Raw genomic sequence first — 13,720 nt, forward strand, 5'->3', positions numbered from 1 at the left:
AGAGTGTTTTGTATTTATGATTAACAAAGAAAAAATATCTTGGCATTACATTTATTATAAAATCACTTCATTAAATCAGTCATATAACCAATTATGCACAGTGAGATCTTTTCTGTGATTACAGCACCATCTCTTTATAAAGAATTAGGAAGAGACATTCAGGATTAGAGGTTATCCATACATTGTCTTTCTCATTTCAGACCCATGTAGAAAAGGGCTTGTTTTCAGGTGCTATTTCTATTTACATAATTGACATAAATTAAGATGAAGAGTATTTATTTGGAGAAGAGCTAATAATAAGCATAAAATGAGCAATGAAATACTGGCTTGTAAAACTGACTAGATAACCAAATTGAACACAGAACGTAAGTAAAACCTAATATAAGTATTTATATACACACATATGCAGAAAACTAAACTAAAAAATTATATATACTACATCCTTTCCTTGTTGGAATAATTCTAGCAGATTTTTCCTGTAAGTTTATTTCAAGAAGATAAAGAATTGCTACCCCATGAAAGATGCAAGTAATTGGATACGTAACTTCAGCATGTACCTGTGCACTGCTCTCTATGTAAGCCTTAAGTTTTCATATTAACCAGTGAATGCCCACGTACTGCAGCAGAGGGTGTTTTAGTTAAGAAACAGCACAGACTACCCAGGATGTGAACAGCACACGTGTGTTACAGCAACGCACTTACTTTTGCTTTCTGTGGTGCATACAACGGAACTAGTCGAGACAGAAGAGACCAGAGGGCAGGATTATTAGGGTTACTAGGAAAAGAACAAGGATATTAGACTTTCTGGTTTAGTTATCAAACCTAGTCTTCCCTGACCTGGTAGGCAGTTGTAATAAAACCCAAACAGGTCTTTTTTGACTAAGAAAACAACCCAGTGTTGTTGAAAATAGACATGGGTAGTAATTAAAAAAACCCAACACAACACTGAAGTTATATTGCTGACTAAGGAAATTAAATGTACAATATGCTTATCAATATCCATGGGAAGAAAACAAATAAACCTTAGGACTACAGGTCTTGGTCTTACAGTGTAAAGGACAAGCAATTTTAATTTGGAGAAAAACATAGAACAGTTTCCAAAAACACTTGGAGAGACTGAGTGTCTTGCATGGATTACAGCTCCCCCTTTCTAGAATGCTAAGACTAATCAAAACACATTTAAATATATATATTTAGCTAAGAGAATTAATAGCTTCAGAGACTGTTAATATTTAAGTAAAAGCCCTAGAGACTTTTCTAGGTCAAAGGTTCTGCTACATCTGACGAAAAATGCTTTCACAGAACAGTGAACTGATATAGCTACCAAAGAAGCCACCAAAACAAAACCAGAAGACCCTAAACGAGTCATTAAACTTCTGCCATTGGAGCCCCTAAATCAGAAGCAAGCTTCTGTCAGCTGATGCTACGTTAAGTGAGCACTTCACGTTTGAACAACTTTTTTTTTTAAATTATTTTTTTAGAAGAATGCTGGAGGTGAACAGAGATCTGCTCACTATTCAGTGGAACCAGAGCAACACATGTACAAGGCAATCTAAAGACAGAAAAAATACATACCTGTGTATTGCTTTGGAGACTTCTCTCTGGACCCCCACATTTCTACCTTGCAATGCATAAACAGCAGATGCAATAAGGCACCTCTCATAAAGCCTATCATCCCCTTTTTCATGCTTCAGTAATTCTTTCAAGGCTGCTGTTGCAAGTGTAGCATCCTGCTTTACCAGTCCTAGGGTGCACAAAGCTTTCAGACTTCCCGTACTAGGTTCCTTCACTGAGCTGTTGAATCAGAGGAAGGGAAGGAGACATTACTTTGGAGCATAAATTAAGCTTCCTGTTAACGTTACAGCACTTGTGACTTCTGAGTCCTCTTGCTCCTGTATATCATGTATGGTACACATAATTAACAGCCTCTCCTTATGGGATCGTGGATCAAGCTGGATCGGTATCCTTGAGGTCTCAGAATATGGAAAAGAACAGTGGGTTTGTGCCATTTCAGCACTCAAGCATCAAATGTACAACTGCTTGGCAAGACTCTGTGACTTAATAGTTGTCCTTCAGCGGCAGCCATAAATGAATGGTAAGAAACAACACGTAACACTGACAACTATCTCCTCTTCCTGAAGACATTTGTACTTACAACTAGTACCAAACCCGAGTTGTAGTGTGCCTATTTACAGCTGGGAAGGAAAAACCCAGAAACGAGCCTGCTGCATAGAACTGCTCTGAGAATGGGGATGTTTGGTGAAATCATGCCTTATTTACATAAGGTTCCAACATAAGGTAGTCTGAGCATGCCTTCCACCATCTATTAGTTTTAGTACCACTATCTGTCGCACTGCACTCCATTATGAGATGCAGTTTAACCTCCTGTCAATAGTATTCCAAGCTTTATTGGAGACCTACTAGATACAGTTACTGATTTTTTCCAGCAATTTTTTCTAGTAGAGGTGGAAAACTCTTAAGTTAGTCCCCTGATCTTCAACTCTGGTGAATACAAATAGTGAGCTCAGTATGAACAACCAAAATCAAAGACCTTAACTGATGTGCTAGTGAAGGTGTTCTTACAGTAAAGGCAATTCAATAAACTGCAATACAAACTGAATGGAGGCAAACAACAAAACAGTGCACAGCAGCAGTATTTTGGAGTTATTTCACTGCAATGTCCTACTCCAGAGTAAAGTGCTGCTTACTTTTACTTATTAGGTGACTACAGGCTCCTTATCAAGCTTCCAATGATTATTTTTAAAGGCAAAAATAGAGTAGAATGTAAAGTTCCAATTCTGCATTTTGTTTTCAGTCCCTAGCAGGAAAAAATTCTAAGAGCTGATAAACAAACTTGAATACCAGCACTATGTTATCTGGTGCAAAGATAATGCCCTTCGACAATTAAGAAGTGGAATTCTATCATATTAGCTATAAAAGACACTCACTGCTAAAAACTTCTGTGTCAAGCTGGTCATGAGAGAAGAAGAAAGGCAGCTTCTTCAAGGTCCTACACAGGCCCTTTAAGTCACCTAGCATGAATCCCAGTCAAAAAATACATCTGTCTGTTGGACTAGACTGCACCATTTTTGCTATTAGTAAAAATCCACTGTACACCTTTGCAGCACTGTGCTTCCAATTCAGATCGAGACATATTCAATGTGGTGTTACTTCCGTAAATCATTTACTAGTCTTCTTTTTTCTTTAAGCGCAAACAACTAATGTCATCTAGGAAACTCTGATTGTTGATGTTTATGACAAAAGAAGAAGTCTGCAGTGATTAATAAGACGTAGGAAACACTGGGTTCCTAGCTAGTTAATCATCAGTTACTCAGGATTTAGAGTGTACTAGGTCATGGACACTATTTTGGCAACTTCGGGAGTCTGCTGGCAAGGTGGAGAATGTACAGCCACTACTGAAGTCCTCTAATGATCCAAAGAGACTCAGACATTAGCTCTTAATTCATAGCTACCAGGAGACTATCCTGGCATATAGTACATGGGCTTTTAGCCTCCACAGCTCTGAAAAGACATTCGTGAATTAAGTGAACAACTGATATGGATCTGTTTCTTTTCTCAGGGAAGCTACAAGTTGTCGCTGTCTATGACCCCTGGAACACAGCCGTTCTGAATACTTCCGACTATTTAAACTGAAACTGCTTTCATTAGTCACTTAGATTTTTTACAGCTAAAGAGCAAAGATAATGCCTAGTGCTTAGGACAACTGCAGATGACTATTTTTTACAAAGTAAACCTATTAAAACTAACATTCAATGATATTAGGACATCCAAACTGTCCACTAACCCTTCCACTCTGTACTGCTTTAAGAATATGGAAGAAGACATAGGCCATGAAAGAAAACAGGTACATCACATGAATAAGCTTAAAAGAACACTGCATCCACTCCTACTTTTACTCTGCAACACAAGAAGAAAACACTCGAGATGCCCAGAAAGTAAATCTGAGGCTTCAGCAGTACCATCAAACATCATACACTGATTATTATTCCCTCCACTCACCATTTGAACAGCAGTGTCTTTGCAGCATCCACTTTGTTCTGTTTATACTCTATTATTGCCAACGCAGTCAGGATATGTGCTTTATCTTCTTCAGACTCAGCAACAGACAAAGCTTTTTCATAGGCTGGTAAAAATTCAAGACTCAGAATCGAAGCAGGAGGAAAAACTACTTTTAAAAAGCTTCTAGAAAGGCCATGATAGTAGAACATACACAGGTGTACTTTGGTTTCAGGTTCATTGTATTTTCGCACCTCAAATCATAGGCAGAAGACAAAAAAAGTTTATTCTGGAAGTAACTGCATGTTAGGAAATGCCAGATTTACAGGGGTGTTTAGAGTCTGGGTGTTGTTTAATATGTAGCAAGCAGAAGCAGAACTGAAATGCGGTACTGGGATACTTGGAAAAAGACTGAAAGAACACAGTCTCAACACTCCCATGTGACAGTTTATTTATGAAGCTCTACTTCAGACGGGCACACACCACTGCAATTAAAAACTCAGAGTTATTTAAAATGCTGAGCTGGCTGCTCCTTTATGAGTGCTTACACTTCTACACTGACAATTCAGTGTACTTTTCTGTGAAGTCTCACATCTTCGCAGGGCACAACACAACCACACAGCACTTAGGTTTAGCGCCACAGCTCAAGTGCTCGAACAACACATTAATCTCCTACCCAGAACTGATTTCTCCAGGAAATCCATTTCATTTCAGAACAAGGGAAGCTAAGTGGACAACAGCTTAATGGACAAGAACTAAACACCTGACAAAATGTAACATCCCTTTAAGCATTTATCACCCCGACGAACAGCCTAATGGTTAAAATAGTTGTGGAATTTGCACTTACGCATCAGGAGTGAAAAAGTGAAATAAATGGAACAACAGCTAGGCTGGTCAGACAAATAAATTTTGCTAAGCCTCAAGAGAAGCGTCCCACATGCTCTGAATTAGGCAGATGCTTACCTTTGATACTTTCTTGTAAAAGCCCTTTCTTGAAGTATGCTAGTGCTATCCCCACAATGCCATCAAACTCGGTTAGGGGTGTTGATGTGTAAACCTCAATAGCTTTATCACACTGACCAAGGGCACTGTAAAAACAAAAAGAGTCACTGGCATGAAGGATGTAGCAACAGCAGCTATGATTCAGACAAGCTGTCCTTGCAGACCAGTATCCTCTTTTCCACAGCGGTTGTAAGCAAATACCTGGAAAAGAACAAGATTAGGGCAAGACTGTACAATATTCCACACCCTCCTTCTATTACAGCAGTTAATCTCTCCAACTATCTGTTGCATGAAGGATAATCGATACGAAAAAATCCTCCCCATCTCCGTGACAGCTGTATGTAAGGATGTCACTTAATGGTCAGCACAATGCGGTGGGGGAAAACAGCAAAGGAGAAACATGAACAAAGCACACAGGCACGTGCACATACACAGAGAGATACAGCACTCTCGCTCTGAGACCACTAAGGAAGAAATTATACAGAACTGTGTTTATTAGAACTAGTTACTGGTCACTGGATCGTTACTTCTGTGTAAGCTGCACACAGGAATCACCATGCATACCACTTGGGTGTGAGACTACAGGAAAACGAATAGTCTAAAATCTTCCCTGAAGTCAAAGAATGAATTACCCCATTATCACAGCCTAGAAGTTCCAGTGTCATGTACAGATGCTTCAGAACATATGAATTTTTCCTAGAGAGCTGACAAATAACTAATTAGCAAAGCTTGAGCCATCTCAAATAAAAGAGAACTTTGAACATCATCTGTTAAGACCTGTGCCCTGCAATGCATTCCCCAAGAACCAAAAGAGGATCATGAAAGGAACTTAGAACTGTGTGTAGGACTGCAGCAGAGAGGGTCATCAGCAGAAGGACCACATACATCTACACAACACCCCAACACCACATGCTTCAGGTTGTGCAATTCAGTCCAAATTCGCAGGGCAGGTAGAAGGGACTTCAAATAAGCCCTGAAGCGGATATTTTACTCAGACTAAGGCTACTACATATCTCAGGACTGGAGATTGTAAAACTCCCAATTTACTCTGGAAACCATAAACCAGCTACATTGTGTCGACTATGTTAAGGCACTGAAGTATCACGTTAAGGAGAAGGGAATCACTGCTATGTTACAAACTGTGAAGACATACAGCAATTCCTTGCAATCTAATTTTTTTTTTTTTTAAATTACACTACCCATTTCTGGGGAACATAAGAAGTTCAGCCAAACTTTTCTACCATTAAGAAAGATGTTTAATACGTTATAGAAAGATGTTTAATACGTTATTTTTGGCAACCATCTTTCAACTTTCAGCCTCATGCATATGTTGAGCCACTGCATGAGTTACATCCAAAACTGAAATTATGGGCTAGGAAAATACGTCAACAACACTTACCACAATGCCCTGCCATAGTTTTGCATTGCTGTGTTGTATTTCTCAGTATCCTCAGAGTTTTTCAGCAATGAAGCTGCCCTGAAAATAACCACAATTAAGAATAATTACCATCTGACTATAACATGCATATTTTGACAATTGCTCTCTCAGCAGAATGGACAAATGCTTTATGCAGAAGGTTTTCTATACGAATTAAGCACACACAGAGCCTATTTTACCATTTTAAGGCATCTGCAAACATGTTCACAAAACTGGTTTCCTTGGCCACCTCCCCCTACCGTTTCAAAAGAGAAAAAACAACAAAGCCCAACCACCTCCATTACTCAGAATTGGGTAGATACCAAAACAAAAACCAAGCTTACCAACCCCCAAAATTTCACCTATATGGTGAATTAACTAAATGGCTTGGTAAGTCATGCAAGCCTTGGAATGTCTTCACTTCTTCAGTTCTGTGTTCTGAATTTCCAACCTTGCTGTAAGAACATCCCCACACCTCCCCTTACAGCACCCTTAGTTGAAGTGTACTGTTGAATTGAAAGAGTAAGGTTTACTAAAGGAAAAGAAAAATCCTTAAGTTTTCCAGCAGTTGCATCGAAAAAGACATCAAGGAGCTTCTATCATTAAACTTTCCAGTGTCTAGAGTTTACCTTTCATAGGCTTCTGCTGCCTGCCCTTTTAGATGCAGATAGTCATTCAAATAACCGAGCATTGTGAAAGCAGAGGCATCGTCTGGATTTCTTTCTAGAAAATCAGAATTGACAGTACAGGAGAACACGATCAGAAAGAGCTGTGAAAAAGCATTACAAGAACACTGCCACACTGATGATACAGCCTCTGTATATATACAAAACACTTTGCCAGGTGCTCTGTCAGTTGCCCACTGGCAATACAAAGAGATACAAAGACCCACAATGTGACATCAGGTTAGATCAAAAACATTTCAGATCTTACACAGTATTAATGCACTTAATGTATTGTAAGTTTTCCAGCCTGCAGTGGTTTTGGGTTTTTTTTGTTACGAAATAGGAAACCATTCAATTTGTATTGACTCTAGTAAAATACTGGTAGAATCTTATGGTTTATTTTTAATACTACATCTTTGAAAAGCTTGTCAGTAGCTAAAGCACAGATTTGTAAGCTGTCATCTCACCTTCCACTCCTAGCCTTTCCTCCCAGACAAGGAAGAATCACATAGGCCCCTCCTGCAGTCTGTGTAAGAACAGGGATTTCACAGACAAAGATACAGTCTCACATTTATCTCATTTTAAGTGCTTGCACCTCATTTTGTAGCTCTCAAAAATGAGCAACAGAACCGTTCAAGGAGTTTGTCAATAGGATGCCCTGGGAAACTGCCATCAGGGACAAGGGAGCAGAATAGAGCTGGCAGATCATTAAGGACACTTTTCATAGAGCAAAAGAGCTCTTGAAATCGGGCAAGGAAGGCACGTGACCAGCATGGAGGAATCAAGACCTGCTGGTCAAACTGAAGGGCAAGAAGAAAATGCACAGGCAGTGGAAAACAGGGACAGGTGTCCCAGGAAGAGTACAGGGACACTGCCCAGCTGTGCAGGGATGGGGTCAGGAAGGCCAAGGCACAGATGGAGCTGAACTCGGCAAGGGATGCAAAGAATAATAAGAAGGGCTTCTACAGGTGTGTCTGCCAGAAAACAAAGATCAAAGGAAGTGTACCCCCTGATCAACTAGCAAATCGGTAACAATGGACGAGGAGAAGGCTGAGGTACTCAGTAACTTCTTTCCCTGAGTCATTACTGGCAACCTCTCTTCCCACACCCCTTGAGTGGTTGGACCACAAGATGGGGACTGGGGGAGCAAAGCCCCTTCCACTGTAAGAGAAGACCAGGTTCGTGACACATAAGTCTAAGGGACCTGATGAGATGCATCCCAGAATCGGTAACAATGGACGAGGAGAAGGCTGAGGTACTCAGTAACTTCTTTCCCTGAGTCATTACTGGCAACCTCTCTTCCCACACCCCTTGAGTGGTTGGACCACAAGATGGGGACTGGGGGAGCAAAGCCCCTTCCACTGTAAGAGAAGACCAGGTTCGTGACACATAAGTCTAAGGGACCTGATGAGATGCATCCCAGAGTCCTGAGGGAATTGGCTGACACGGTAGCCAAGCCTCTCTCCGCGATATCCAAGAAGCCCTGGCAGTCAGGTGAAGCCCCTGGTGACTCAAAAAGGCGAAACACTGCACCCATTTTTAAAAGGGTAGAAAGAAGGAGCCTGGGAACTAAGGGGTGTTGTCTATCTGGACTTCCGAAAAGCCTGTGACATGGTCTCCCACAACACCCTTCTCTCTGATTGGAAAGATATGAATTTGATGGGTGGACTGTTTGGTGGATGAAGAATTGGTTGGTTGGCCACACCCAGGGGGCAGTGGCCAATGGCTCTCTCTCCAGATGGAGATCAGTGACAAGTGGTGCCCCTCACGGGTCCATACTGGGACCAGGACTGTGTAAAGTCTTCATCAGTGATAGATGGTGGGTTCCAGCGCCCCCCTGGCAAGTTTGCTGATGACACCAAGCTGTGTGGTGCAGCTGAAATGCCTGAGGGATGGGATGCCATCCAGAGGGACCTGGTGAAGTACACCCACATGAACCTCATGAGGTTGGTTCAACAAGGCCTAGTGTGGGTCAAAGCAACCCCCAGTATTAGTACAGGCTGGGGGATGAAGGGATGGAGAGCAGCTCTACTGAGAAGGACCTGAGGGTACTGCAGGATGAGACATGAGGTGGCAGTGTGCATTGGCAGCCCAGAAAGCCAACCGCTTCCTGGGCTGCATCACAAGCGCATGGCCAGCAGGCCAAGGGTGGGGATTCTCCCCTCTACTCAGCTCTGATAAGAACCCAGCTGCAGTTCTGCATCCAGCTCTGGGGCCCCCAACAGCAGGACACTGACTTGTTGGAGCAAGTCCAGACAAGGCCACAGAGACACTCTGAGGGCTGAAGCACCTCTGCTGTGAGGACAGTCTGAGAGAATTGGGCTTGTTCAGCCTGGAGAAGAGAAGGCTCCAGGGAGACCTTATAGCACCTTCTAGTACTTAAATGGGGCTTATAGGAAAGATGGGGACAGCCTGCTGCAATACAACAAAGGGTAATGGTTTTAAACTAAATGAGGAAAAATTTAGATTAGATATAAGTAAGTTGCTTTTTTTACAATGAAGATGGTGAAGCACTGGCACAGGGTGCCCAGAGAGATGGCACATGCCCTATCCCCAGAAACATTCAAGGTCCAGCTGGACAGGGCTCTGAGCAGCCTGGTCTAGTGGAAACTGTCCCTACCCATAGCAGAGGCAGAGAACTAGACGAGCTTTAAAAGGTCCCCTTCCAACCCAAACCACTCTATGATTCTATGAAAATCTGCACTTGCTCTATCTAACTTCCAGGCCAGACATACAAAAGCCTACCCCAACAGGAGGCCACACTACCTTGGAACCATGCCCAAGAACACAGTCCATCTCCTACTGAAGGATACCACAGTCATATGCTTGAGATTACGGAGTTACACAGCAGCCAGGATAAGGCTTCTGCCAAAGATTATGGCACAGGGGTGGAGAAGCTAGCATCTATCTGCACCTATGCTTACAGGCACCCAGACACAACTGTGACACATCTCAATTGGTCTTTGAAACAAAATCTGTTGGAAAGAGCAGTACGACAGAACTCACATCTATTTCATCTTTGTGTGATAATGAAAAAAATCAGTGGCCCACTTACCCTCTATTGTATTACTTACTTCACAGTTCAAAAGTCTCTCCCCAGCCCAGCCAGGTACCTTTTTGCCAGAACTAGTACAGATGCATCTGTTCATTCGGAATGTATCTCTTAGACTTGACAGGTTAGTGGGGCATTTAGATTACCTACCTGTGTATTTGCTCAAGACCACCTGGGCTGCTGGAATAGCATTCATTTGAATAATGTTGTACGTATATAGTTCAGTGTTTCTGTTGCTTTTATCCTGCAGCGTTGAACACACCCAGTGGGCATAGCCTTTTGCTCCCTCAGTCTCAAGAAACAAACAAAAACCCCAAAATACAAGTCATTAAACCTGCTCAAGCAACAGTGAAATAATTACAAGATTATAATAACAATTCTGTGTTTTAAGGCAGTCTTGCTAAAAATCTGCATCAGTGTCAAGCAGGAGAAAAAAACACCAAACTGAATTTACTTCACACACAGTTTTAACCTGTCCTTTGGGCAAAGAGAATTTTTACATTAGCTTGCTGTACCACTGGAGGAGTGACAGACAGAAAAAAGCTATAAAAGAATGTAAAGTCCTCCAGTTTCTTCAAACTCAGGGTACTGACAATATCCTGGCTCTCTCCTGAAACAGCTGTAATTTATGCCTTTAATCTCCATCCAATTCTGTGGAACATCAAGAATGTTTTTTCATGACTTATGGAGCAGATTTCTTGGACCACTGCGACTAAAGCATTTGATAAAGTAACTGCCTGCTCTTCAGTGCCAGCACAGGCCAGGAACAACAAGGAAGCCAGACAATTTCATATGGAACATGACCGTAACTGTTTCACCATTCGACACACGCCTATTTTTAAAAAAATTACTTCACGTGAATAGAGGTATTAGATATGCAGAAGCTTCAGGACAATACAACTGTTACACTTACATGCATACTGAGTTCAGTTGTGTGCCTGAAGAGATCCATGGTATCATAGCTGCCTACTCTCTCTGCAATAAGAGCCTACAGAGAAGCAACAGTTTGCTGTGGTCAGGTTCTTTAAAAATTATGACATTGACAAGAAACTCAGCACACATTACTTCAGGCACATCTTAGGCATTTAACATGAAGACACCTGCTTTTCCTCATACTATCCAAGAAATATTGGTTCAAAAAAATAAAATTAACACAATTAAAGGGAGCACAAGAAGCTTCCACTGTATCAGTACTTGAAACTTAAGGTCTGCTGCTGCTGCTATGTATTCTCCAGGATAAAGATTTTGTGCGTGTTAGCATAACTTATAACACATCTGATAGGCACTGCATTTTGACATGTAATGGTGCTAGTTCTTCCCTAGAATCTACCTTCAGCTGGATACTATGAGCATGACGGGATTACAAAGTGCACCTATAGTGACTGTAAAAGTGTGAGTCACAGCTATTTCTACTATTCATGGATGGCCTAGACACCAGTGGGAGAATATACCAACCACCAGTGGCAGGGGGAGGAAGGGACCTCCCAAAAAGAACAAACTGCTTTCATCCCAGGTACATCACAGACTTATTTCTAACAGTGGTGTTGGGGGGTGCTGAGAAGAGAGTTGAGCAGTGCCATATGATGAGCAAGAGGTAGAGCGGAAGCTGAAATAACTAGCAGCTTATGAAAATGGTGCTTTGTTGACAATGCTCAATAAAAAGCTTCAGAGCACAAACAGTGATTTTATTTTTTAATAGCTAGTTTCTTGCAGAACTTGCACCACCAGCCAGAAGAACTTCATGTGAAGATACCTGACAAAGGTATCTTCCATTATATTATCACTATGGAAACAAAGCATCCCATCCACCCTCAGGGGAAGTAAAAGCTCCCTCTATTTAAACAATTTAGTTTCCAGGAATATGCTTAAGTGCCAATTATTAAGATTGAGTCGAGTCCTCTCACTGACTAACAACTGGTTTTGGTGCACAAGATTATGATTGTCATCTTACCTGCCCAATCCAACACAGTACGTAAGAAGGCTCCAGAGCCTGGGCTATCTTGAAGGCTTCATGAGCAGGCTGTAGAACCAGAGACAACAGTGCTATTGTACTGTCTGGCATGGCAACAGAGCACTTGTGAGTATACACAGGTACTGATATGCAGTCGTATTGGAAGAGATTTCACGGACAATATTACGTCACTACTAAAAACACCTACTGTGCCATGGGGAACAATGCACTGCTCAGAGAATAAAGAAGTTTAGGCTTATTTAAAAAAGAAAAAAATAATATATATTTCTATCTTTACAAGATGAAAGTTCCCCTATCTTTCAAATATATTTCCTTCTTAAAACAGTTCAGCAGCTAGATCACTGCTTAGAAACAAGTCATTTTACCATCTGACTCTTGGAGGATCTGGTTCTAGAAACCTGCTTTTTCTTCACGCACAGTTAAGCAAACACATTTTTCAAAATGGTAAAGCTGATTACCACCCACAAATGATTTTTCCTATGGATTGCCTGTGTTTAGAGTTCACACCTCCATGTGGCATAAGGTGAACAAAGTCTTAGCAGTAAGTAGTTTGTGACATTAAGTTATTTTTATTAAAAACAATTCTGACTATCACATTTCCAATTAAACCAAATTTCTCTAATTCTGACCAGCAGATAGGATGGAATGTGGTTTTAGCTGCATGAGAACTCTGGACTTCACTCAAGATGCACTCTACTTTTTCTCCAAAGAAACTCTGAAGGTTGCACAGAATTACAGTAAACAATACGACATGCTGATGAGCAGAAAGCAGCCACCTATGGGAAACTCAAAGTTCAGTTTGTGACTTGCAGTTAAAGGAGTTCTGGGTCAAACCTGGTGTGAATTGGTTTTATTAACTAGTTCTCAGTCCTTCCAAATACTTTTCATTCCACCCAGTTGCTTGGAAAGTTAGCTCACCATTTCAGAAGTTCACTGGTGCCCTCCAGAACAACTATTTAGTTCATTTGCGTGTCTCAAGTAAGGTACAGGTACCAATTTTATTTCATTCAAAGGAAGTATGTTTCCTGAGTCTGGGAGGGAGGTTCTTCACTGTTTGCCCACACTCCCACCCACATACTCTCCCTTTAAAAAAAAAAAAAAAAAAGGGGGAAGAGAAACTATATGGTAAAGAGTTACCTCAATGTTTCCAGTTGTGAGATACAAAACCCCCAAGTTGGTCCAGGCAACAACATTCTAGACAGAACAAATAAAGTTAAAACCAATGCATTATTAATATATTCAAAAATAACACTGCAATGGGGGAAAAAAGTTTTAAATGCCCACTTGAAACAGATGGCAGCTGCCTACAGCACTTACGATTTGCTCAGCTTGAACAGATTTGATGAACGAATGTTGAGCAAGAGCATAATTCCCAACAGCTGGGGGGAGAAAGAAAAGAAGAGAGCTAGATCTAACTGAATTTCATAAACACCATTACTCAAGTTGCCTTCTAATTTAAGATATTATGGAGCTAGGGGTTTCACTGAAGACTTACCACTGCAGGAAGCAACTACACCAAGTGCATTCCAATAAAGATGATTTTTGCTGTCAAGCCTCACAGCTTTTTTGAGACACTGGGAAGGCAGGGGAGGGGG

At 41.2% G+C, this 13,720-nt stretch overlaps 1 protein-coding gene across 1 annotated transcript in view; it reads right to left on the reverse strand.

Annotated features, from left to right (window-relative positions):
- The window catches only part of TTC37 (tetratricopeptide repeat domain 37), a gene marked incomplete at its 5' end in the record, with an annotated part of 27,889 nt that overhangs the window by 12,721 nt on the left and 1,448 nt on the right, over positions 1-13,720 (reverse strand). Inside the window, 12 exons of the mRNA XM_010155576.1 lie at positions 703-775; positions 1,576-1,794; positions 4,021-4,144; positions 4,981-5,105; positions 6,419-6,496; positions 7,066-7,159; positions 10,304-10,445; positions 11,067-11,141; positions 12,105-12,173; positions 13,263-13,319; positions 13,443-13,504; positions 13,621-13,699. Of these exons, the coding sequence (XP_010153878.1) occupies positions 703-775; positions 1,576-1,794; positions 4,021-4,144; positions 4,981-5,105; positions 6,419-6,496; positions 7,066-7,159; positions 10,304-10,445; positions 11,067-11,141; positions 12,105-12,173; positions 13,263-13,319; positions 13,443-13,504; positions 13,621-13,699 (1,197 nt within the window). The remainder of the gene's footprint in view (positions 1-702; positions 776-1,575; positions 1,795-4,020; positions 4,145-4,980; positions 5,106-6,418; positions 6,497-7,065; positions 7,160-10,303; positions 10,446-11,066; positions 11,142-12,104; positions 12,174-13,262; positions 13,320-13,442; positions 13,505-13,620; positions 13,700-13,720) is intronic.

Source organism: Eurypyga helias, unplaced genomic scaffold (genome assembly GCF_000690775.1).
Source record: "Eurypyga helias isolate BGI_N326 unplaced genomic scaffold, ASM69077v1 scaffold17, whole genome shotgun sequence".
NCBI classification, from domain to species: domain Eukaryota; kingdom Metazoa; phylum Chordata; class Aves; order Eurypygiformes; family Eurypygidae; genus Eurypyga; species Eurypyga helias.